The 24,384-nt window shown below is 32.4% G+C and overlaps 5 protein-coding genes across 5 annotated transcripts; 3 read left to right on the forward strand and 2 right to left on the reverse strand.

Annotated features, from left to right (window-relative positions):
• Positions 1 to 3,540: 3,540 nt before the first annotated feature.
• GatB (glutamyl-tRNA(Gln) amidotransferase subunit B, mitochondrial) lies at positions 3,541 to 6,290 on the reverse strand. The gene is made up of 10 exons (XM_014360410.2): positions 6,010 to 6,290; positions 5,529 to 5,676; positions 5,354 to 5,467; positions 5,080 to 5,252; positions 4,855 to 5,003; positions 4,549 to 4,784; positions 4,281 to 4,469; positions 4,067 to 4,203; positions 3,858 to 3,981; positions 3,541 to 3,756 (listed from the first exon to the last, which is right to left on the reverse strand). Exons 1-10 carry the CDS (start codon positions 6,096 to 6,098, stop codon positions 3,541 to 3,543), a joined length of 1,575 nt encoding a protein of 524 aa, XP_014215896.2. The 5' UTR covers positions 6,099 to 6,290.
• On the forward strand, positions 6,211 to 11,688 carry LOC106644759 (ubiquinone biosynthesis protein COQ4 homolog, mitochondrial). Its single transcript, XM_014360412.2, has 5 exons — positions 6,211 to 6,608; positions 7,351 to 7,489; positions 10,674 to 11,038; positions 11,171 to 11,394; positions 11,489 to 11,688. The coding sequence occupies exons 2-5, from the start codon at positions 7,414 to 7,416 to the stop codon at positions 11,637 to 11,639; spliced, it is 816 nt and encodes a 271-aa protein (XP_014215898.2). The 5' UTR covers positions 6,211 to 6,608; positions 7,351 to 7,413; the 3' UTR covers positions 11,640 to 11,688.
• On the forward strand, positions 7,483 to 9,548 carry LOC106644757 (UDP-sugar transporter UST74c). The gene has a single exon (XM_014360411.2). The coding sequence runs from the start codon at positions 7,669 to 7,671 to the stop codon at positions 8,653 to 8,655; it is 987 nt and encodes a 328-aa protein (XP_014215897.2). The 5' UTR covers positions 7,483 to 7,668; the 3' UTR covers positions 8,656 to 9,548.
• A 1,287-nt stretch (positions 11,689 to 12,975) lies between the features above and the next one.
• Positions 12,976 to 16,495, forward strand: LOC106644751 (uncharacterized). The gene is made up of 9 exons (XM_089598786.1): positions 12,976 to 13,122; positions 13,204 to 13,331; positions 13,571 to 13,686; positions 13,797 to 14,055; positions 14,335 to 14,445; positions 14,523 to 14,613; positions 14,687 to 14,823; positions 16,216 to 16,348; positions 16,436 to 16,495. The coding sequence occupies exons 1-9, from the start codon at positions 12,976 to 12,978 to the stop codon at positions 16,493 to 16,495; spliced, it is 1,182 nt and encodes a 393-aa protein (XP_089454912.1).
• A 673-nt stretch (positions 16,496 to 17,168) lies between these two features.
• LOC149375587 (uncharacterized) lies at positions 17,169 to 22,740 on the reverse strand. Its single transcript, XM_089598787.1, has 3 exons — positions 22,725 to 22,740; positions 20,634 to 20,856; positions 17,169 to 17,340 (listed from the first exon to the last, which is right to left on the reverse strand). Exons 2-3 carry the CDS (start codon positions 20,852 to 20,854, stop codon positions 17,169 to 17,171), a joined length of 393 nt encoding a protein of 130 aa, XP_089454913.1. The 5' UTR covers positions 20,855 to 20,856; positions 22,725 to 22,740.
• Between the last annotated feature and the right edge of the window lie 1,644 nt (positions 22,741 to 24,384).

Below are 24,384 nucleotides of genomic sequence, written 5' to 3' on the forward strand. Positions count from 1 at the left end.
CGGCCCCTCGCTATGTTGTACCTCCCACCTTCTGCTCCATTTCATCCCCAAGAGCAAATCAAGGGGTGAACGTGGAGGGGGTCGTACTACGTTGCACGTATAATATATATTACACAGAGCTGTCCTCGACCCTCCTTTTTCTCTATACACACCCACTTCCGTGGATTGTACACTTACATGCGCGCAGTCAAGAGCTGCTGTTGTACATCATATATGTATACATATGTCTACACAAAAGGGAAAGATTAACCGTGAAAGCCTGACCCTCACTACCACCTCATTATCTTGTTGTATATGTGTGTACGTACTACGACTTAACAGACCTTTCAATCTATATATGTGTGTATGAGTAAGATGAAATCACGTTATTTCGTATAGGTACCAGATAGGAAAACGCAATATCTGTTACGAGTGATGTGACTGAATGAAAGTAAGGATTATGGGGTTCCTGTGATAGGGGCAGGTTTTCATGGCTCAAGGTCGACATCCCCCATCCAATGTCAACGAATAGTCTTTGTCGGGCTAAACGAGTCACGTTTACGTGAGGCTTCGGTATATGTGTGTTTTTCTATTGGTGGAGTATTTCTGTGGAACGCCTAGTGCTGTATCAATTATATATACGATTGACCGTGTAAGGGACATTCTTGGGTACATTACGTTGATATGGTACTGTAATTGTATATAGGAGTCGAAATAAGTGAAAAATTATTATATGTGAGAAGAAGATAAAAAATTTCAATAATAACTAAACAGATATCAACATCAATACTGTTTTGATTAAATTAGATAATTTATGATGTTTAACAATTTTCAGGTTTATATGTAAATGTAGTAGTATAAAATTTTATTTCTCAGACTTGAATATTTGTAGATCGCACACGTAATTTTCAATTACCAATGGAAAATTGTAGGAGTGAGTTACATTAGAAAATTTTCTAAATAAAAAGAAACATAAGACATGCGTCATTATAAATTATTAGCATAATGGATCATACGCTTGGATCAGCTTGTACCAGTTATCTTACATAAAAACAAGTTTTTCTGCATCATAATAATAATTTGAGCATACAGAATTTGCCATGAGTTTCGTTGAACGTGATACTGCGACTTCTTGGAAGATATCGATTATCACAAAGCGATATTGAAGTACACTAAAATGACGTAATCAAAACTACGCATCAATTTTATCAACTTTATAAAGTTTTCAGTTTTACTAAATATGTTTAAAATTGTTGTGGTAATTTGTGTACATTATTTTAAAATGACATATTCATGCTGACAGAACAAGTAGTCGAAAAATGTATCGAAGACAACGAAATAGGCGGAGTTAATTTATACCAATTTTAACTTTCTCATGCAACTATTTAAAATTAATCATTTTAGAAAATTAATTGTGATCCCAATCAATAAAAAACAAAACGAACTTACAAGTAAACTCAAACAGAAATTTCTCGGAAGTCAAAATAGTTTTGCCTTCTTCTTCTCAGAGGTAGAAGAAGGAAGAGGTAAGGCTCTACATAAAAAGAATGTGAATTGAAAATCAATAGTCACGTCTCGGGCGTCTTGCCGATGTGACTAGTACTTGCACAGGTAGATTTTGTATCCTTATAATTACACTGGAGGTAGTTTAATTCGTGAACCATGAAATTAAAATGCTTTAACTATTTTATAACAATAATAACCATAAAACTTGTATAAACGTTGGTTACTGTGTTGAGAGATTGTTTGTGTTATAGCTGTTAAAAATGTTAAAATGAGAGACGTTTGTATGAAATCACACAGAGAAATTATACTTAAAATTATATTTTGTAAAACAAAGAAAATTTATTGATGCGATAAGAAAGTTAAAAAAAACTTAATTTTTACAAAATCATTGAAAATTTATTTGTTTTACTTCTGTCTTTCAATGTATTTTAAACGCTTTGTTTTTATTGTTAACTTAGTTATCGATCATACGTGTGAATATATTATGATCACTAAAATATGAAATCTTTATCTAACACAATATCTACATATGGCTACATAAACAATCAAATACAAACGGTGATACAAGTACAAATTAAAAAAATGTTTTAACACAGAGGTATAGATACAAATTAAAAAAAAAAAAAAAGAGGGAATAAACACTAAAGCACGATAGAAATCTATTTAGATGCGACTATCGATGCGTTGGAGCAAAAATTAAATTATACTTAGGTACGAGAGAGTCAAAATAAGAAAATTATTCGAAAAAATACTTAAATCTATTATATGTGAAAAAATAAACTTTATTTGGCACAAAAAATGACACAAAATGAAGGTATATAATTATACTCTATGGGATATATAAACCACAATGCATAAACGTATAGACTTAGAGACAAAGGAATGCAAGAATGATGGTTGTTTCGTATTCTTAGGAAGAAAAGAATAAACCTTTCAACTATTAAGAAAGTCACGAGGCAGTCAATAATTTAAACTTGATACATTTCGTTCGTGATGACGAGTGTACAGGTTGACACATAAAGCATGCGGGGGGCTGAGCCCCACTATTGTCATCCTATATTAAACAATAGTCTCATTTAGAGCTGCGTAGTAGCTTATATCCTTACATCGCCCCGCGTCACCTTCCCCTCCGAGTCCCCCGCAGAAGAAACTATTTTTTTACGTCTGTTTTTCAGCCGATAAAAACCTTCAATGCCACCAATTATTGCTACCACCTCATCATTAATGTATCACGGGAAATTTCGTTGATATTACTTTTTTTTTTACTTCAGCTTTAGAAAATCATTCAATTTCATGGATTTAAATATTTTTAGTCAATACTTCAGCATTAAAAAAATTTTTTGAATTTAATGTAAACGTCGCTTTTATTAACAGGTATATCTAATTATAAATAAGTGAAGATTTTTGTTATAAGAAATAATAGCGCTTACTGTGATCATAGTTATTCATCAATATTAAGAGTAAATTTTTCAACTTTATCATGTACGTTTAATCATGACTTTTATTATTAAATGAAGTTTTATTGTAAAATAGACTGTATTTTTCCATATATGCCATCTAGCAACATCTGACGTAACTGATTCTAACATAATGTCTTTAATGGTAGTAATTACGTCTAATTGCAAGGAATATGAAAATACTTGACTAGCTTGTATCTTAGTTATTCAAGATGACGTGCAAATTTAAAACTGTTTATTTTCCAGCATTAATATTTTTGTGAAGAAAAAAAATTTTATCACCCATTATAATGAAATCCAACGATAACTCTACATGCAATACACAGATCGAGTTTTTTTATATTAAAATTGTTTTTATAAAACCAGTAAATATAACGACTAGGCATACTCCAACGATAACATATAACTAAAAATGTTATTCCCTCTTTATCGACTGATACAGTACTTTTCTTCAGTACCTACAGATGAAAAGGTCTTCATTACCTACTGATAATAATGTACTGACAAATTTCTATAGTACCATTACCAATTAAAATTACAGCTTAAAAAATTTAAAAACAATATTTATTTTATATTACAAGTATCATAAGAATGTACCTTAATCTAACAATTTATGGAGAATTGCATCAACACGTTTCATATCTACTCTTTCGTTTGTAACTTTAATAATTTGATTCATAAAAAATCGAAACAATTTCCTTTTGCCTTTTTTATATTCCTCTACTTGATTTGGATGATGATCAATCAAATCTTGACATATTTTCACTAATTCATCTTCATCAGCGATCAAAAACCAATTATTTTGTTTTATAATCTATAAATAGTACATATTCAGTTAAGTTTATTGTTCAAGTCGTAAGTTATAAGAAATCTACTCATTTGTAAGTTAAATTTTTTTTAACGCAAATCAAGTACCTGTTCAGGTGAGTTATCAGGATTTTTTGAAATTTCTTCTAAAACCTTAACGAATATGTTCAAATTTATTTTTTGAGATTCAAGCAGGTCTATTAGCTGACCAAGATGATCTCGTATAACGTGACTGGAAAATAAAAATTAAGAATTTTTAATATCTTTTAACGCTCTTATTAATTTACAATAAAAAAAAGAAAATCAATATTTCTGACCCGAATTCCAAATTTAACTTGTTTTTGTACAAAAATGCTAAAAGTTGATAAACTAAAGTTTTAGCAACTACTTGTGGTGTTCGTTTTTTGTTTTCGCCAACAATATAGAAGAACAAATCCAAAAGAGCTGGCTCATTCTAGATAACAACACCGGTGAATATTTAATGTAATTTTTAAATATTCAGGATATTAAAACAAAAAAAAGTGTACATACAACCAATACAAGGATTAAAGCTTTGTGAACTTTGTAGTGTGTGGCAAGTTTATCTCGAGTTTCCTGTGGCATTTCAGGAATATGGCTTTTTAAATATGGAGCATCTACCAAATTAAATACATTTTCCGAATTTTCGTCCAAATGAATGTAAAGTGGTGGTAAATTTGGTTCTGGCATAAAGCGATAATCCTAATAATAAAGAAATCATAAGTAACACCAAAATTTTTGAAAAAATTAGTTTGAAAAAAAAATATAGTTAAATTTTTACTAATTTCTCCTCTTTACTTCTCATAGGAACAGTTTTATTAGCCGCAACGTCCCAGGTTCGCGTTTCATTGACAATAAGATTTCCTTTTTCTCTTTCATTTATCTGACGTTTAATTTCATAATTGATGGCAGATGCAACTGCTCGAACACTTCCAATATTTTTTATTTCCGTTCTCACACCCAAAGATTCATCAAGTTTGTTAATTGACACGTTTGCATCGATTCTCAACGCTCCCTCTAAAATATTCTGTCCTTGTAATATATTCTTTGAAAGCAAAAGTTTTTTTTATGTTACTGATATGCATACCATCCATTCGACATGAGCACGTATTTAATCTTTCTAGGATAAGTTTAAGCTCTTTGACTAGAGCAGCTGCCTCTTCCCCATCACTCAAATCTGGTTCAAACACAAATTCCATCAAGGGAATTCCAGCTCTATTTAAATTAATTAGGCTCCTAAAAACATCGAATTCAGAAAGTTACGAGACAAAATCATTCAAAAGGTGTTCACGTACTTTAATAATAAATTTACATTTTGTATGAGCCATCGTGAATTGATTTTCCACTGTCTTGTTCTAACTGCAACTGTTTTAATTTGGATGATTTTAAATAAGGCTCTTTGTGAACTCCTGGAGTAAATACATGAAAATTAACTACACCATCGATTGCTAGGGGCTTTTGCTGTTGTGTGATTTGATAACCAGCCTGTTGTGCGAATTTTATATTATTTAAAAATTTGGATAGTCTTGCGCGATAAGCACACAACTTGATAAAATTCAAGGGTGCTTTGTACAAAACCCACTTACAGGCAAATCTGCATAAAAGTAATGTTTTCTGTCAAAGAGCGAGAACTCATTTATTTTGCATGATAAGGCAAGTGCAGTTACCACCCCCGCTTCAACACATTTCCTGTTTAAAACCTATAAAAGGTGCTGTTGTTGATACTTTCAAAGAATCTTGATTCATTACAATTAAACTTACAGGCAATGTTCCTGGTGTTGCGCAGTCAAAAAAAGAGACACAGGAATTAACTGGAGTTCCAAATTTTGTACTGGCACCAGAAAACAATTTTGACTGAGAGGAAATTTGTGCGTGTATTTCTAGTCCTACTACAGTATTCCATTTTTCTCTGCAATGTAAAATATAATACTCAACTTGAACAGCAGTAACAGTTCAGGAGAGCGTTCGTTATTTAAAATCAATTCAGTAGATGATTGTCAAAATCAAAACTTTACCAACGAATCATAAAAAAAGAACTCCTGTGGGTACATTATTAATAGATTACAGCAAAAACAATCATTACCAGACATAAAAAGTACTTCTTATTCATAAAAATATATACATATATTCTTAGCAAACTAGCAAACATGACTGGGAATTTAATCAGGATTTTTTTTTCTTTCAGCTATACCTACGAACGCATAGAGTAATTATCATTTGTAAATATGATTGATGTACTAACTGTTTTAGACGTTTATCCTCTTTAGCCTTGCCACTGAAAAATCTCCCGAGTGGCAGGTAATTTGGCCTGGGGCGAAGCGGTTTCATCATTTACCAATTATGTTTAATTCATTCACTTACAACTAGGTATCCAATAGATTTTTTCACTAACTAATACTAGATTCCATGCCACTAAGTACTTACTACTAATGGAAAAGCGTGGAATAAAAAAAATCTACGTAAGTGAGTCGTAACATACACAATACAATTCGTCTTCGTCACTGCAGCAGACAACCGGCGCCAGAAAAGAGGAGAGAAGAAGAAGAGGAAGGGAGTACATAACATAACCTTCGAACGTGCGGGGCGAGTTTGACATTGACGTAAAAAAAGGCAGAAACTTCGGTAGTTCAGTTACTTGTACCTTTTACTTACGTACAGTTGCAATGCGAACAGCAAAAACTACCTAATACATACTCGTCGGCACGTCCGATTCACTGTTGCGATATAAAAAGTACAAACATCTCTCCGGATGCTATTGTCATCGCGTGTGGATACATTTGTTGATCTTGAATCCTGATATTGACAACACCAGTGATCTCAGGGCTGTGTGTCTAGGAGTAGGTAAGTAATTATAACAGCTTGTAAACTTTTATTGTAAATTGTTTTTTGTTTTTTTTTTTTTTTTTTGTTGCATGTCGTGGCTAAATTAAGAGAAAAGGCTGTTGAATTGTTATCGCAAATGTTTTTTCATCCATTTCACTAAGTACAACTCGTGCGATTTTTATTCATCATTTTTTTGTGGGACTGTTGATTTATCTGTGTTTTAAGATGAAATACCAAAATGAAGTTTTTTGATGTTGTCACTGAAAAAAATAAAAGTTAAGTTCTTGTTTGCAAGTATCTTATGAAGAAGTTTTACAATTCAAAGTGTTTTTTTTTAGAAAAAGTAACTACCCTGGTTGATGAGTAGTTTATTTATTGAACATTCTTCAGTGACGCCAGTTATAAATAACCATGACATAACTTATAGCTTGAAACGATTATATGCTGTTAAACGTAGCTATTTGATTCTGTTACATCTGGAGATAAGATCAGGTTCTTCATGAACACTCACTTTTACAACATCTGAACTTTTCATTCTTATCATCCAGTATTGATTCTTTGATAAGTCATGTCTTAAGAGTTTTAATGGTTCCTAAGAATTGCATGAATGAATTATATTTTAATTCAATTATTTTAAAAGTGTGTCAACAATACGTTATGAACAATTAATGTTATGTGTTTGTTGAGAAAAAAATGTTGCAAAGATGTCCAAAGGCTTAGACAAATCAGTTTTGAAAATGACGCAAATTATATTTTTCAGATCTTATTAGTATTCAAGATCAGTTATCCTCATCGATTCACGCAATCAGGGACAGCTACAATCATGCTGACACTGTTCACCCATTGCATTGCACCAAAGTCGCTGAGAGTCAAGAGGACCAAACTGGCACTATCCACGTGTAGGTTCATTTAAACAGCAAATACACTCGTTATAAACACACGCGCGCGTGATTTGACTAAAAAACATGGAGTGCTTATCGTTACTACAGCTTACTGCGAAATCATAGCATGAGTAATAACTTGCTCCGTTAGTCAGCCTGTATTTATTATTCTAGATAGATTAGGACTAGCCATAATAATGTTTAAGTTCAAGCAGAGCTTAGTCTTCATGCAGGTGGTCTCGGCCTTGGGGTATGGTTTCTCCTCCCTGATGATCACAGTGGTCAACAAAACAGTCCTGACCTCATTCAACTTTCCCTCCTTCCAAGTCTTGGGCATCGGACAGATGCTGGCCACAATCTTCGTGCTCTTTTTAGCTCGAGCCCTCGGCTACATCGACTTCCCAGGCCTAGAGCGTTCAACCTTCCAAAAGATTTGTCCCCTACCGTTAATCTACATCTGCAACATGATCTTTGGCCTCGGAGGCACGAAGCAGCTGAGCCTGCCAATGTTCACCGCACTCAGGAGATTCAGCATACTGATGACCATGATAGGCGAGTACTACATCCTCGGCGTCAAGGCCAACACTTCGGTTCAGCTGAGCGTGTACACTATGATAGTAGGAGCCCTACTGGCGGCTCTAAACGACCTGGCCTTCAACCTCGAGGGCTACGTCTTCATTTTGCTGAACGACTTCTTCACCGCGGCCAACGGGGTCTACATGAAGCAAAAACTCGACTCCAAGGAACTCGGCAAGTACGGCCTCATGTACTACAACTCGCTGTTCATGGTTGTACCCGCGATACTGGCTGCCTGGTTCACAGGTGACATCGACAAATCGGTCCAATTCCCGCACTGGACGAGCACCCTCTTCCTCGTACAATTCGCCATGTCGTGCTTCCTTGGTTTCGTCCTATCTTATAGCGTGATACTCTGCACGTATTACAATTCCGCCCTGACCACGACGATCATCGGTTGTCTGAAGAACATATCCGTCACGTACCTTGGTATGATGATCGGCGGCGACTACGTATTCTCGTGGCTGAACTTTTTCGGCCTGAATCTTAGCGTCCTGGGCAGTCTCATTTACACGTGGGTGACTTTTCGCAGAAAAGCCGAGCCCGCGGAACCAAAGTACGCGCCCCTCAAGGAGGAGCAGGACAATAATAGACTGCTGATCGTGTAGTTGATTTCTTATTTTTTCGAGCGTTCTAGCTAAGCTGCAAGGGTAAGATTCGACGTTTACTAGACTCATCCGAGGTGAATAGAGTGGATTTTTGTTTTAAAAGGAAAGATAATTATTTTGTAACTGAAGACGCTGAAGAGAAATATATGATCTTATGCTTGGTTTTGTAAGAGTGTCACTTTGAGTGCTTATTCGCTTAGGAGTGAAATGTCATTGTTTCAGCATAAGCTGCAAATAAGCGCACATCGCCGAAAAGATTATTTTTACACATTTGTAAATTGCGTTTTTGTAAATAATTACGATAATCGTGATCTTCGAACATATATATATATATTTTTTTTAAAGAGCAAAGTTTTGTTAACGAAATGGAGAGAGAATGAGCACGTGAATTCGTTGTTAACAGCATAGTTTGGCTATGAACGATGTTGAATGTTCAAGGGACTTCATAGTTGTGATCAATTGTTTTTGCTCTCAGCTGGCAGCCGAATGATATTTACATACATTTGATAGTCAATTGTCATGCCAATCATGTTATGTTGCCAAAATGAATGGAGAAAGTTTTGCAGTAGTGCAATTGACGATTGGTGCCATTTGATGGATTACTTTTTATTTTTCTTTTTAATCATTCCTTCGAGTATTTTTTACTCTTGAAGTTTATACATGTTTTTGTTATTTGTAGGTATATAATGTGCGTCATTAGAGCCAAAGTTAAGTTACTGATACCTGGACGACACGTGCCATAGTATACAGTGACTTTTTTTTTTACAGCATTGATATACACCAAATAGATCGATTTAAAATTGTTTGTTTTTCTTTTTCTTTAGATAATTGCGTAAGTTATGTAAACGCGAGAGTTTTAATTATGTTCCTATTGTTTTGCGTGTACAAAGAAAGGAATGAAAGAATAAAATTACTACAATAAAAATGCTACATACATAAATCGTCTTTGTTGTTTCTTATTTGAATACAAACTTCTTACATCACGCCAGTTTATAAACAATTTTATGACTGCTCGTTGGAGCAATTGCTTTATCAAATATTTACTCGTTTAGTTATCATGTAACGAGTTTTTCGTTGTTTAAGTAGTTTCATCATCAGGAAATATCGATTATTCAATGAGAGTTTATTTATTAAATGAAAAAACAACAATTAGTAAAAGCGAAAAAGAGTCTTTTTATCGACAAGTGAAAAATAACCAATTCGAAATTTCTTGAAGCAATAACATTCTAACATTCTATTTCGGAGCTCTAATGCACGCATCTGCCCAAATACATTTAACGGCGCATCCGCACGCTGTTGATAAGATAAGCGCTTTAGTCTAGCAGTTGAAATGGTGACGACGGAAAAATTTAATTTCAAACAGTTTGGATTGGCATAGTCATCACCGGGACAATGTCAAACTTGTTAAAATATTCTAGATTTTACTGTTTCATCACTTTCTCTGTACGCATAAACTATAACGTTCAACTAAAATTGCACCTGTTCGCGAATAAAAACAAAAAATTTTATTAAATTGCACATTCAATGTAACATCAGCACAAGTGAGGTTTATTAGCATTTCACACAGCAGTATTTATCGTTATGGTGTTTAATATAATTTCCCTATGATTTTTTTTTTTTAATTTAAAAGTGAAATTATTTGGTAAAGTACTCATGAGCATTTAAAATATCACGCCGGGGAAACGAAATTTAATAACTGTTATTGATTTTTTCCTCTTTTTTTTCGTCTTGGATGATAATTAAGAAAAAAGTTTTTAAAAAAACTGAATAAATTATGACTAATTGATATTCATACGTCTTATAACATCTAATATTTGTTAATGACTATGAAACTTTCGAGTACTTGAAGATGATTAACAATTGTAAAAATTTGCTTGGTTTTTATTTGTTACATTTTCATTATACAAGTTAATAAAACGAATGAGAGTGCGCACATGCAATGTAGTTGCCCCAATTGGTTTCGAAACGCAACGGACACCCACATCGAAACCCTCAGAGTAACCCATTTCGTTCCACAGGTGCTGCACGGAACCAACCCGAACAACAGCAGCACCAGCGCAGCACCTCGCACTCAGATTTCACCGAGTCGTACAGCCGCAACCACATCGAGCTGTCCCGACTACAGCGGGGTATGTTAGCCCTGGGCTCGGCCGCCATCTCCATCACGAATCCGTACCGGGGTGACATGATAGCTTGCCTGGGCGAGACGACGGGCGAGGGAGCGCTGGTCCACTGTCGCGAGCGCATGAGCCAGAGCGCCGAGGGCCGCCGACTCCTCGAGAATAAGCCGCGGATCAACACCAGCACCCTCGACATCGGTAGGTTGGAAGCCCTGCCCGGGGGCACGGTTGGCAGGACCTACGCGGACTTTTTGCGAGTCAATGTGAGTTCTTTGACCGTCATCCTATGGGAATTGGGCCGTGAATGAGCACACGCGTTTACCAAAGTATAGGTGGCCGCAATGCTCCTCTTAAATACCTGCAGGTGTGGCCTGTGAATTTTTTGTGTTACCCAGAAAGTGTCGCCGGACGATAGGCCGCCGGTGCAGTTCGTCGATGATATCGAGCTCGCCTACGTGATGCAGCGTTACCGCGAGGTGCACGACGTGTTCCACGCAGTGCTCTTGATGCCGACGACAATGCTGGGCGAGGTCGCGGTCAAGTGGGTCGAGGGCTTGCAGCTGAGGCTACCGATGTGCGTGGCTGGTGCCATTTTTGGCGCTGCCCGGCTTAAATCAAAGTCAGTAACATCGAAAACAACTAATACACGAGATTGTAATAATGTATCGTGGAGCGCGACAAAATCATAAGTTGATTTTATTTTTTGTTGGCAGGCAGAGGCAGCTGTACTTGAATTATCATCTACCTTGGGCCATAAGGACGGGCAAGAGCGCCAAGTTTTTGCTGTCGGTGTATTTCGAGGAACGGTGGGAGCAGTCGCTCGATGACTTTCACAATGAAATGAACATCAAGAGGCTAGTTTGACGACAATGTCGCATGTATTCCCCAGCTTCGCTTATTTTTGTTAGATAAACTTTGTATGCATATAAAACTGCAATAAAGAGACGAAAAGTATCTTCTGTAAGTGACTTTTTTTTTTCTTGACCACTTTCTTTCTTTTTCCATAAATTAATACGAAGCAATAAATGATCCTCAATCTCTATAAAAAATGCCTTTTAACAAAAACTAATTTTTAATTCAAACTTTTTTTTTAATGAATCGCCAAGTTCTGAAGTCAAAATCAAGAAAAGGTCAAGTTTTGCTTTTTTTTTGGTATGGCATACTTTTTGCATGATACCATCTTATCCCTTTGTCCCCGTAATTTTTCTCCTATTTTCTCGAGTGCCTTACGTGCGCAAGTTCCTCTCAAACGACTCAGTCATCCATCCTACGGGGGTGCAGCGAGGTGCAGCGATATACTTCTAAAATGTTACGGCATGGATCAGTAAAGTTTTTTAGAAAGTAAAAATAACTTTTCATTAATTAAAAAAAAGGAAATCACTTGAAATTTATAGAAAAATTTGTACGTATATCTCGTAAATCTCGTATGTACATCTTCAGTTTGAAGCATCAATAAAAGTATGAAAATTTTAAAGATGTATAAACTAAACTGGAAATAGTAGATAACTATTTTTTATCTTGAAAACTATTAACGAAGTTTGTAGGCTATCCATGTAATAAAATTAAAATTTTTGTTCATAAAAGAATAGGATTAAAAATTATTCAACGATTTACAATATTTAATCTCAAACAGTTTTTGTTACAACTTTCATCAAAATAGTCGATAGTTTTCGACATTACGTTTAATTACGATACTTACAAAACTTTTTTCGTTTTTTGTTTTTTTTATTGTAGTCAATTAAAGTACTATATTTCATGTTCTTATGGACTAATTCTATTAATAAGAGTACAATTATATACTTGAAGTAAAAATTGAAGTTTCGTAATTTTGGAATGAATTTATTTAAGAACGTGTCCACGTACCATTACCTTTTTTAAACCCAGAGGCTTGAAACATTTTATGATCCCATTTATAAAACTGATGCTGCTTGAACTCAAGTTCATAAAATATGCAAGGTACAAAAATTCGCCTTTAAGACCGTTGGGAAACTTTTTCATTTAAAGAAAAAAGTAATTTTTTTATGATTGCCTCAACGGTTAATGGAGAAAAATAACGAACTTTATTAGAAAACATCGATTTAAAGTTTTTAGTGAAGGAAGTTTTTGTGCTACTTGTGGATGATTTGAAATAAAATTTTTGTCAAGATACCAGTTGGCGTTCAGAAACAGAGTCGTAGCATTTGATAAGCTGCTCTCCAATATGACCAGTATATTCGACGGTCCTTATTTCAAAGTTAATAAATTCATGGCACAAGTTTGCGGTGTGTGGCCTTATCAATCGAAGATGAAAAATTTCATCACCTTTACCATTTTCGCCCTAACAGGTTTTTCTTTCTTGTTTGCTCTGGTATGACAAAATTTTATTGTTAATCATTCACCTCTACTTACTAAAATAAACTTACGTTAATTATAAATTGTCTCTTAATAGCTGTCTGGATTGATGCAGGAATGGAGCACGGACGTGATAATCATCCTCGAGACGTTGGTCATTTTTGTTTTCGTTTTGGGAGGCACTGTGAATAACGTTATTTTGTACACACATCAGAGCACGGTAATATGTTTTTATTTGGCTAACATAAAAATAACCATTAAAATATTGCTGTTTCAAAATATTTTTTGTTTGTTTTAAATGGTTGTGAAATGTTTAAATAACAAATATTTCTCATACTCACTCATTGATATCAAACCTGTAGCATGGCCTTCCAATTCTTTATTTATTTATTTATTTTTTTTTTATTTGTCCTTAATTTATTCACCTTCATAGGCATTAAGTATTTTTCTTCTTGAACGTAGACAAAATTTTTGTACGAACGAATCTTGAAAGACTGGCGGGAGATAAGCGACACAAACGAGCGTGCCATTCTCGAGAAGCACACAAAGAGTGGCCAAGATCATATCGTCGTGTCCTTACGTATGTAAAAAATTAATTTGATCCAAGAAAAAATAACTTGGTTCGAATAATCATATGAACCTTACCTTTATGAAATACCAACACAATCGCCCATCAAAATATTCTTGCAGTATTCCTCGTGGTGTCGTTTATAGTGACAACATTAGTCCCTTTTCTGCCACGACTCCTCGAACCTACCGAGTCAACGGGCTATTCATACGACTTCCCCTACTACTGTCACTGCTTGATTATTAGCCAAGCCTTCCAACACTACCAAGTTTTCGCACACTTTTTCTCATCGATGATCCTCATAAACTTGGCTTACATGGCCTTTAGTAGAACCTTCATCGCCAACGTTCGGCATGTCTGTGCTCTCTATGCGATTGCACGGTAACTCAGCCCACGTAGTTTTTTTTTTTAGTCCAGGTCGAAAACTAAAATTCGTTGGAAAAAGTATATGGATTCGATTTTTGGTCTTGGATTTTCAAACAATTTTGGACCAACTTTTAGAATTAGAAACATGCAAATATGTATTAAGGAGATCATTTTGCTTCAGATCATGCAAAAATATCGAATTCAGATATTTTTTTCAACGTATTCCAGATTGTGACCTGGACTATTTTTATATTTTTTTTTCGTTACATATATTTTTTTGCCAATCCCCGACAGGTATCGTTTGGAAAACGTGATGAAACCCAGAGCAAAGAACTTCCACTTGACTCAGGATGATCTTGTTTCGAATTTAATTAATGCCATACGAGAGCACAACCAGGCCATAAGGTATACGAAAGCACACAATTTTTTAAAGCTTCTAAAAAATATACTAGGTTTGATAATCGTATCTTCAATTTTTTTAGCTATCTGGAATTAATAGAAAATACTTTTAGTGGGCCATTATTCGTTACCGAATTCATGGGCTTGGCATGCATGGCCATTCTCATATTTGACGTTAGTATAAATAATGTAAATTTTCTCCCTCAAAAAGGACAAATGTTACTTATTGATATTTTCTATCTTTTAGATTAAAAACCATCTGAACAATACACCTCAAGTTATACGTCTTATCTTTATGTTGGCACAATTCTGCTTATACTTACTTACTTTGAACGCAACCGGGGAGCAAGTGCTAAAAAGCTGTGATGACTTTTTAATAGCAGCGTAATTTTTTTTTTTTTTTATTCACAAAAAAGCTCACATCTCATTTACTAATTAATTGAATGCCAAATTAATGAAACTATTTTTAACTTGCTTTTGTACAAGTTACGAGTAAAATGTGCATTTGAAAAATTTAAGAATACTTTAAGAAAATCTTCTGATCCTTCTTATCGAAAACCAAAGAAGCTACTGAACTCAATATAAAACAAAAAATGTAAATCAATGTAAAAACATGAGATGAGATAAAAAAAAACAAGCGTTTCACCGGAGATATTCGCATTGTGCCCATAGTATGATTAGGTGTGATATTAATCAAGAGTTTGGAAATAGGTGCGGCAATACACCCTCTGCACACATAGGTGGTGAGATGGATGGCCCCGGTGATATTCTCTTTGAGCACATTTTTGAAACAGCGTAATTTTTGGTTTGTTTTGGTGTGTTGACATCATAGAGATAGTATAATCTCTATATATGGTTGACACATTTGCTAAATACATAGCACTATCCTTTTCTAATCCGACCAATCGTTCCCAAGTTGCTCAATAGGGGCGCTGTTTCAAAATTACGCTCAAAGCGAATAGACCAATAGACTGTCACAGTAACCCGCGGCTAAAAAAAAAAATTAAAATCCCAGCAAACGTAGTTACAATTAATCTTTCTGATATTGAACCACGGATGATATATTTTACACGTATATATAATATATTTCAGGATACACGTATTTTACAACTGTTAAAGATTTACGACTATATTTGTCTAAATATTTTACATATCTATATAAGATACGAAAATTAATTTTGACTAATTGGATCTTCTGTTTCTGGAGAACATTTTTTTTGGAAGTTACCATAGTTATAACCATAAGTTCAAAACGCTACTAATAAAATCTAAGACGATTATTGTATGGCTTTGTTAATCACACAGCAATGAGATTGAAAACAGTTTATACTCGTCCCTAATAATCAAATCAATGTATTATTATTACGGAGCTACTAAAATAAATCGTCAATCATTCTCCTACACTCGTTAGATGTCCAAATGAATACACTTATACGTACAAAACCAATCATTATTTTTGACAGATATTTCTTTCTCTTTAAAATCTGAACCGTAATTGCTTTGGATATTAAACATTAGTGCAATTTACTACAAGAGTAAGACCCCATGTTAAATACATCAAAATGAAAAAATTTATTCATAACTCTTCTTTCTTGCTGTGCAGACTAACCAAACTTAAGTAATTGGAGTGTCCATACTACTATTGCCTTAACTGTATAACTATCCCTTCAAGTATCATATCTTATTGGCATTCAATTCGTATAAGTTGTGAGCTTCTTTGAGGGGAAAGTTATTAAAATTAATGTACATTTAAAACCTTTTTTTAATTTATATTAGGTATTTTATTGAATGGTACAAAATGCCCTTGAAAGCTCGAAAGTTCCTGCTGATGATCATGATACGTGCCAAAAAAAGAAATCACTTGACAGCTGCTTCACTAGTGACACTCTCAATGGAAACTTACGCTATGGTATCATTTAAATTTCTTCACAATATATATTTTACTGTTAAGTGTGAAATTTCGTTAGATGACTTGCAGCAAACGCAAAATTTATAGGTTATTAGAACTTCATGGTCATTTGCAACGGTACTTTTGACTGCATTAAACGAAAAGTAGTTGATACAAATTTAGAAGAAGCCATGAATATAAAGTAAATATTAAAATTTGTATATTTTTTCTTCTATATATTTGATGGTTTTAATATGTGTAATATAAATGTCTCAATCTTGTTTTAGAAAATAGTATCCTCAATAATGGATGTCATTATGGTCCTGTTAGTAACACAATAAATTTTGAGACTCAGATATTTATGAAGGGTGAAAAGTTATCTCTTTCCAGTGTTCAGGGAGTAAAAGTTAAAGGAATAGGTGATTGCAGGATACTAAGTTCCGTAGTGTTATAAGGAATCTTTATTTTATACTTTTGGAAAGCAAATTTTCATAGAACCTATGTAAAAAAATGCGAATAGGTCTGTAAAACAGGATACTTGAAATTATAGCAACAATAACATCAATAATCATAATAATTCATAAAAAGTAATAAAATAATAATTCTTTGCACAAGATTCTGAAATTTATTTTTTGTTACTCACTAACATTAAAACAAGGATTATTAAAAAATATTTTGAAACTATCTTCATCAAAAGAGACTACATAATTATTATGTTACTCGTTGAACTATTTATTTTCGGAGTGATATGGCTACCGTGGAGTAAGATATTACTGTCTTCATTACCTGAAAGGTGATTGTATTTTTAATAATAAAAAATCTAATGCCTATACACAACTAATTATGATGTCGATAACAAAAGTGGCAATAATAAAACTAGTACTTTTCCCTCATTTTCAATATTTAATGCATAAAGCAGTCCAGTTAAGTAGCATGGTTTCATAGATCGTAGCATCATGAATTTTATCAATTTTTTAGATCTTGCGGATAAATGATACCATTTTGATGCATGCCTTATGAGAAGAAGTGAATAAATTGATAATTCTGCTTTAAATTGAAATAAATAAGGTAAGCGTTTTTTACTTACAAGTTCCAAAAAACTGACAGAGACGCATCCGTTATCATTTGACCTGTATACATTAAATATGTCATGATCATGAGCATGTCTATTACGCACGCAGATATTTTCATCAAGTCCAATATTTCCAAGTTGTCCTCTTCAAAAAACTAAAAAATAATTGTATACAACAATATATTCAAACTTAGTTTTACGGATTTTTCATGAAAAATATGTCTCTTAATGTAGAGGTCAGCCTTTGCATAAACGATTAGAGTAATTGTATTTCAGAATGCTAAGGTTATAAAAAATTTTATTTATAAGTAATTATTATTATCAATACAAATTATAGCCATATTTACAAGGTCAGTTGACAATTTAAAAACAAATTTTCAATTATTAACTCATTGAAATATTATTTAGTTAAGATAATATCACTTTTTGTAACTGAAAATGGCTAATCATAGTCTGAAAATAAGCTTTGGAATTCTACAATCATATGTTATCTAAAAATAAGTATGATTTATTTTACCAAATCCGATTGAAAATGTAACATTTTCTGTGCTTTTTATCAAAAATTTCCGACCTAATCTTATGCAATAAAGAAATTATTTTATATTGATTATTACGTTAGAAGTTACTTCATGTTTCTAAATAATATATATATTTTTTGTAAGGTTATCTTTCTAATGATAAAGATACATACTTCAAATTAACGTTTAAAAACGATGTTCCTTTTGCAACTATTTAGGTCATTTTTTCAATATTAACCTAATGGTATAATTCAATTCTATGTTTGCAAGTAGAGGACAACTAGTAGTTTTACATTTTGTTAGAAAGTAATGAATAATCAACCTTGAAAATATACGTAAATTTTTTGTATTTCTCTTAATAATTAATGCTTGTTCTCCCAATCACTAAAAACACTTTTATTTTCACTTATAAAGTTACTTATTGCCACAATATTTATTAAGAAGAAAAATGAAATAATAGATGTTACCCTAATGACCAATAAATATGTATAAATGTGCTGCCACAAAGCTACTCAATACTTGAATAATAAAAAGATTTAAAAATTCAACCAAACATTTTATGCAAATGCGCTTATAAAATATATATTCTTTTAAAATTCCTAATAATGTTAATAAAAAATTAGATACTTACATAGGTTATCATTACACATGACAGAGGTACGAATGAAGATATAGCAAAAAAATTAGACCAACAAAATACACTTTCAATGACCTCCACTAACCTATAACAATTCGTAATTATTACTTTATTTTTAAATCCAATCATAGAAAGAGTTTATGAATATATTTTTATCGTAAAAGTCTTTAGTTTATAATTTATACGATAAAGTAAAATAAAAATAGTTAGATTTTTCCGTTATTTTCAACATTTCAATATTTTTGATCCTCTCACAATTACTTAGTCGTCCCTTAAACGTCTTAAACTCTTCATGTTATTTTTTCCTTGTTCAAAATCCCACAAAATCATAAAAAAGCAGTCTTATCAACTGTTTGTCAACATTTCATCAGTGTTGTAAAAATTATTTTTTAATTATGTTAAGAAAAAAGTTTAAAAGTACTACAATAAATCCTTTTTTTTATTTAAATGTCGGATAGAAAGATAGAAAGATATAACTAACTTCTTTTCCTACGGAATATTACTACTTAAATGTTGAATACGGGTGCTGAAATATATATTTAATAAACGATATTCCACAAGATTTTTAAGAATTTTGAATGAGAACAACTAAATTTACATTATCGTCTCACTTTAGCTTCGGGAATCAGACATTACGGTTAAGTCAACTTAATTTGGAATGAATTTCTATGCTCTAGTGAAAAGTTTTGCTTTCAAAATTTTATTAGTATCTTTAACTTATTTGTCATATCATGTACAGTGCAAAAAAAAAAGTAATTGAAGGATCCACTTTGTAAAATATATCTCACAGGTTTTATATTTTAGATGTCACCTTTAAGTAGTTCGGTACCGGGCAAATGAGTAAGCTATATTATGAGAATTGTTTTTTCTCGTTAATAATGGTCAACTAAGTTTACTTGTCGTTACAATTTTAGAAAAGGCTTCAACTATAATCTCAACTTTTGTACTAAACCCTTTGAAAAAAAAACTATTTTAGTGAAACGTTAACTACTTTTTCATTGAAAAAATTAATCTGAACTCATGCACCGTTGTAAGGACTTTAAAACACCATCAGAACTATCTTTACCAAAGAATCAATATTTTAGAAAATTATTTATTATTCAATAACGTTTTTGTTGTTACCACTTAACTGATACAGTACTTGATGTAGTCGTATTGCTGATATAACAGTAGAATATACATAATCATCATCTTGTGCATGATTAGATGCTTCAATTAATCGGTAACTAAAAGTAAAACAAAGTAAAACATATTATTTCAGTGGCAAGCAGTTTGGCAAATATATTAAAGTTGTAATTAGCTTAAAGTGTTAAGACACGTTTTCTTGTACTTCAAAGGAATAAAAAAATTGTTGTAAAACTCGTTTTAATTGCAAAACCTAAAATTTTAACAGTTTCGAATTGCGTGAAATAAATGTTTTCATAAACTGGAATGTCCAACAAATCAAAACTGCCATTAAACCATCTTACTTTGAGCTTTAGCTACCACGTCACAGGTAAAAACTGATAACCACTGCCAGCTTGCGCAAGAGCAACGTATTGCATACTAAGCTTCGCCACGAGTGAAAATTTACATTTGATCTAGAGAACATTATTTACTTGTCTCCCAAGGTACGTAATATATACTGCTCCTTAGCATTGGTCAAAACACACTCTGGCAGTCGGTAATATTACTTCTTCTCGCCTACTTGTTTTTTTTTAAATATTGGGTGTCAATTGTAAATTTTAACTTAAAAAAGTACTTTTGAACAAAGTTGATAAGAACTCAAGCTCAGTTACAGTTGAGAAAACTTACAAAAAACTTACAATTTTTATAAGTCTACATTATATAGCTTATATGAATACTCAGTACAATTTTATCCCTTAGCTACACGGTTTATTATATTGTAATTTCTAGTTAAAGACATTGAATTAAAACATCATTATTATAACGACAGTAACAATGATTTAACAGTCACCAGTTATCATCACTAGCTATCACAATTACTGAAATAAATTACTAATACGTACAACAATTATTGTATTTAATAAAGTTAATTACTTTACGACAGCAAACATTCCTTTAAGTTGAAGGATCAACATTATCTGAGCTGCTGATAGAATTGCGATGATAGAAGATGATGTGTGCAAAAATATCATAGTGGCAATAAATGTTTCGTAATAATATTTTTCTTGATCCACCCCAAAATCGGCATTGATGACCATCAACTTCGGACGTGATTCATTTAAAGGCATTAAAATGTCTAAAAGGTTTGGAGCCACAATCATCGAATAACTTGTGGACATAAAAATAATTGACATACCTGAAAATAAATAATTAATTTTTTACCACAATGATGTTTATACTATTAAATAAATCAAAAAAATTTAATCGCATCTAACAAGTTAAGAGTCCAGACTAATAAATTTTTTATGAATTTTCGAAAACAAAATTTTTTCAACACTCATAAGTAATTACTTCGTATGTCAATAATTTCTTGAGTAACAGCAATAACATCATCACCTCACGAACAACAGAGAAGTTCAATAATAATAATAATAATAATAATAATAATAATAATAATAATAATAATAATAATAATAATAATAACAACAAAACTAGTAGTAATAATAATATTACTAACAATAATAATCGCTATCGATTAGCGTTATCATGGAAAATCTGCGTTCTGATTGGTTTGCACAAAAATGGGGATTCGCGCTAACTCGATGAATTCAATAAAATCCGCTATTATAACTCACGGAAACTCTTGCACAAAAAATCTTTGAAGTAATCTGTTACCTGCAGATATCCTCTTAGTTTCTGGAAATAGTTTAAAGGTGACTTGTACTTAGTTCACAAAAGCCTACCAGATACCTGTGCTTTCGGGTGCGGATATCTTCACCATTAACAAAAATAACATAATTAGGTCTCTTCATCAAAAAATGTTAAATCAGAACTTTCCCCGAAAAACATATAATTCTAACTACTTCTAACTACGTATGAAAGAAATTTATGTTATTAAAAACTTACAAAAGCTATTAGTCAAAAACGTTTAAAATATAAATGATTTTTACTATTTTTGATCTGTATCCTGCAAAATGTTTCTTCACTTGAACGCCGTGGTGCCGTATGTACGATTTCATGGAAATATTAAATCATATTCTTTTTTGTGGAGTGCTTGAGGTCCGTTGGTTTTTTGTTTCACCTTGATGTCCACTTCCAAGGTTATCTCAAGGTAAATTCGATTTTTCATTAGAAACTCTAATTTTTTACTACAGATTTAGTAAGCCAATATTGCGCGCAGATTTTATTTTATATCGTGGAAAACCTAGGTGAATTAAGGTCATTTCACAGTACAAATATCAGTAAAGTAAAAATTCTACTGTTTTCTTCCAACTTCGAGTTATAGGTACAGTGATTTTCTTTAATTTGAAGAAAATGGCACGATTATTTAAGTTTACATCTTGTTTTTCACCTAGGGGTCAAGTATCTAGGTCCTGCTACGTTCGAAAAATTGATGAATCGTAGTAAAGTTGAATTTTTTTTATCTAAAGTGACACTATACGCTAATAGAATCTTGATCTCTTAGTAACAAAAAAAATTAATCTTCACTACAATTTATTAGCTTTTTGAACATAGCAAGACCTAGATACTTGACCCCAAAGTGAAAAACAAGATTTAAACCTAAATAATTGTGTGATTTTCTTCAAATTAAAGAAAATCACTTTACCTATAACTCGAAGTTGGAAGAAAACAGTAGAACTTCAACTTTACTGACATTTGTACGGTGAAACGACCTTAAATTATCTTGGGATTACTATTAGAATAAATTATATCTGGACATAGCGTTTCTCACTTTCTAAATCCGTAGTAAAAAATTAGAGTTTGTACTGAAAACCCGGCTTCACCGTGAGATGACCTTGGAAGTGGACCTCACGGGGAAACAATATACCACCAGCCGATAGCCTCCTCAAAGTTAGACAACAACCTTTGTCTAAACACTTTTTCAATGTAGGCCCTTAACGTAGAGTTACTTAGGTGCTTTTTTTAATATAGGTCACCCTGTAGATTCTACACATGCACCCATGTGATTGTGTATTTCAATTTAAATTTGCATAACAACTTATTACTTATATGTAATAACTTATGTTATTTATTTAATTGTGTATAACGTATTACATTATTTACCAACTATGAATCTCACAGCCTTATCTCCTGTTTGTGTTATTCTCGTCATTATTTCTTTTTCATCTCTATTTCGAAGCATTGACCACAAATTGGCTAATATTATTAACCCATTCTGGAACTGCAATGATGTTATAGATAGTGCATTTTTCGAAGGCCATCGAATAGGTATCTCTTGTTTTATAAAGGCATCAAATTATACACAAGAACAATTGCAAACTTACTTTTTGCTCGAACAGCATGAGAGAACCACAATACTTGACAAGGAGAAAATTTATGGTAATGAGCATTCCAGCATTTTCAAGGCAATAGTTGAATTTTTTTCCACACCACATATTCATTCCTCTGTACTAAATAAGATATTCAAAAATAAATCTTGTGTTGATGTGTGTCATGATAAGTAAAATGCAACTGAATCTAAGATTTTTTAATTTTTTAATATTCAAGCTACTTAGGAAAAATTTTTTTAATTACTAAGTCATGCACATAGATTATTGTTTGTTGAAAATAACATATGAATTCATAATATCCTGTCCCTGAATAGTTCTAACATAGCACAAAAGTTAAAGAAACATCGGAGATTAAATTTAAAAACTATAGTGCAATAATACGATGAATTCCAGAGAAATAACGAAATTTTTTTTAAATGCAAGTACTTTATTTAATACGCATATATTTGTATATTTACTCCTTTCTTTTCAGATTTTCTACTTGATACACAAAAATTATACTCAAGTCCGAATCGAGAAACTAGCCCTGCACTTACACACGGTTACAAACAAAAGACAATAATATGAGTTGTTAGGTGCCAATCAGGACCCCTTACTTATTGACAGCTAGAAAAATTATTAGTATTTTATTTTGCTAATAAATTGTGGGATGAACATAATGATATACATGGCAAAGTCACTTTAACAATTGAAAAACTTTTTTGATTCATTCTCGTCACTATTTGTATACTATAATGGTACACAAAACATTAGCTACCTTGAAATTTTAACATAAATACTTTAAACTTTCTTTAGTTTATACATTAATTCAATCGAATCCAAGTCAATGATGCTAGAAATAAATTTTCAAAAATGAAATTTTTTTATTTCACTTCTAAATTAACTATCACAGTACACATAGAAAAGGGATGAACCGTATAGTTGCCTTCAAAAAATTTATTAATTCCAAAAATTCATTCGACAACTTGAAGAAATGTTTTTAAGGCTCATGATGGACCCTTATAACGTGCCAAAAAATGTAAACGGTTTTGTCAGAAGTTGTTATGAAAGTTTTATTAGTAAATAAACAAAAAAAGTTATACTTGACTTTAAAAACACATAAAACATACGCTTGAAATAAAATTTGTAAAAACAACTGCACTGTAAACTCCAAAAAAGTCCAGGCATCAGCATCAGATAATATATTCTACTTTATTGCAGTGACGTTCATAATATTTTTAGTGGAAGGTTCATCAGCGACATATATTTTTGTTACTAAGGTAAAATAAATAAATGTAGCAGTAACCAAAATTATTAGTTGATTATTTAGTAAGTATAATTATAATTTTAATTAAAACGAACTGATGAGTTGTCAAGAATCATATAATCGTATGAACTTATGTGCAATACATTTCAGAAAATTGATTAGTTTTAAAATATTTGGTGGTATTCTT

The sequence above is a fragment of the Copidosoma floridanum genome, unplaced genomic scaffold, assembly GCF_036245765.1.
Source record: "Copidosoma floridanum isolate Cflo_tuat_1 unplaced genomic scaffold, Cflo_Japanese_pri ptg000006l, whole genome shotgun sequence".
Taxonomy (NCBI): domain Eukaryota; kingdom Metazoa; phylum Arthropoda; class Insecta; order Hymenoptera; family Encyrtidae; genus Copidosoma; species Copidosoma floridanum.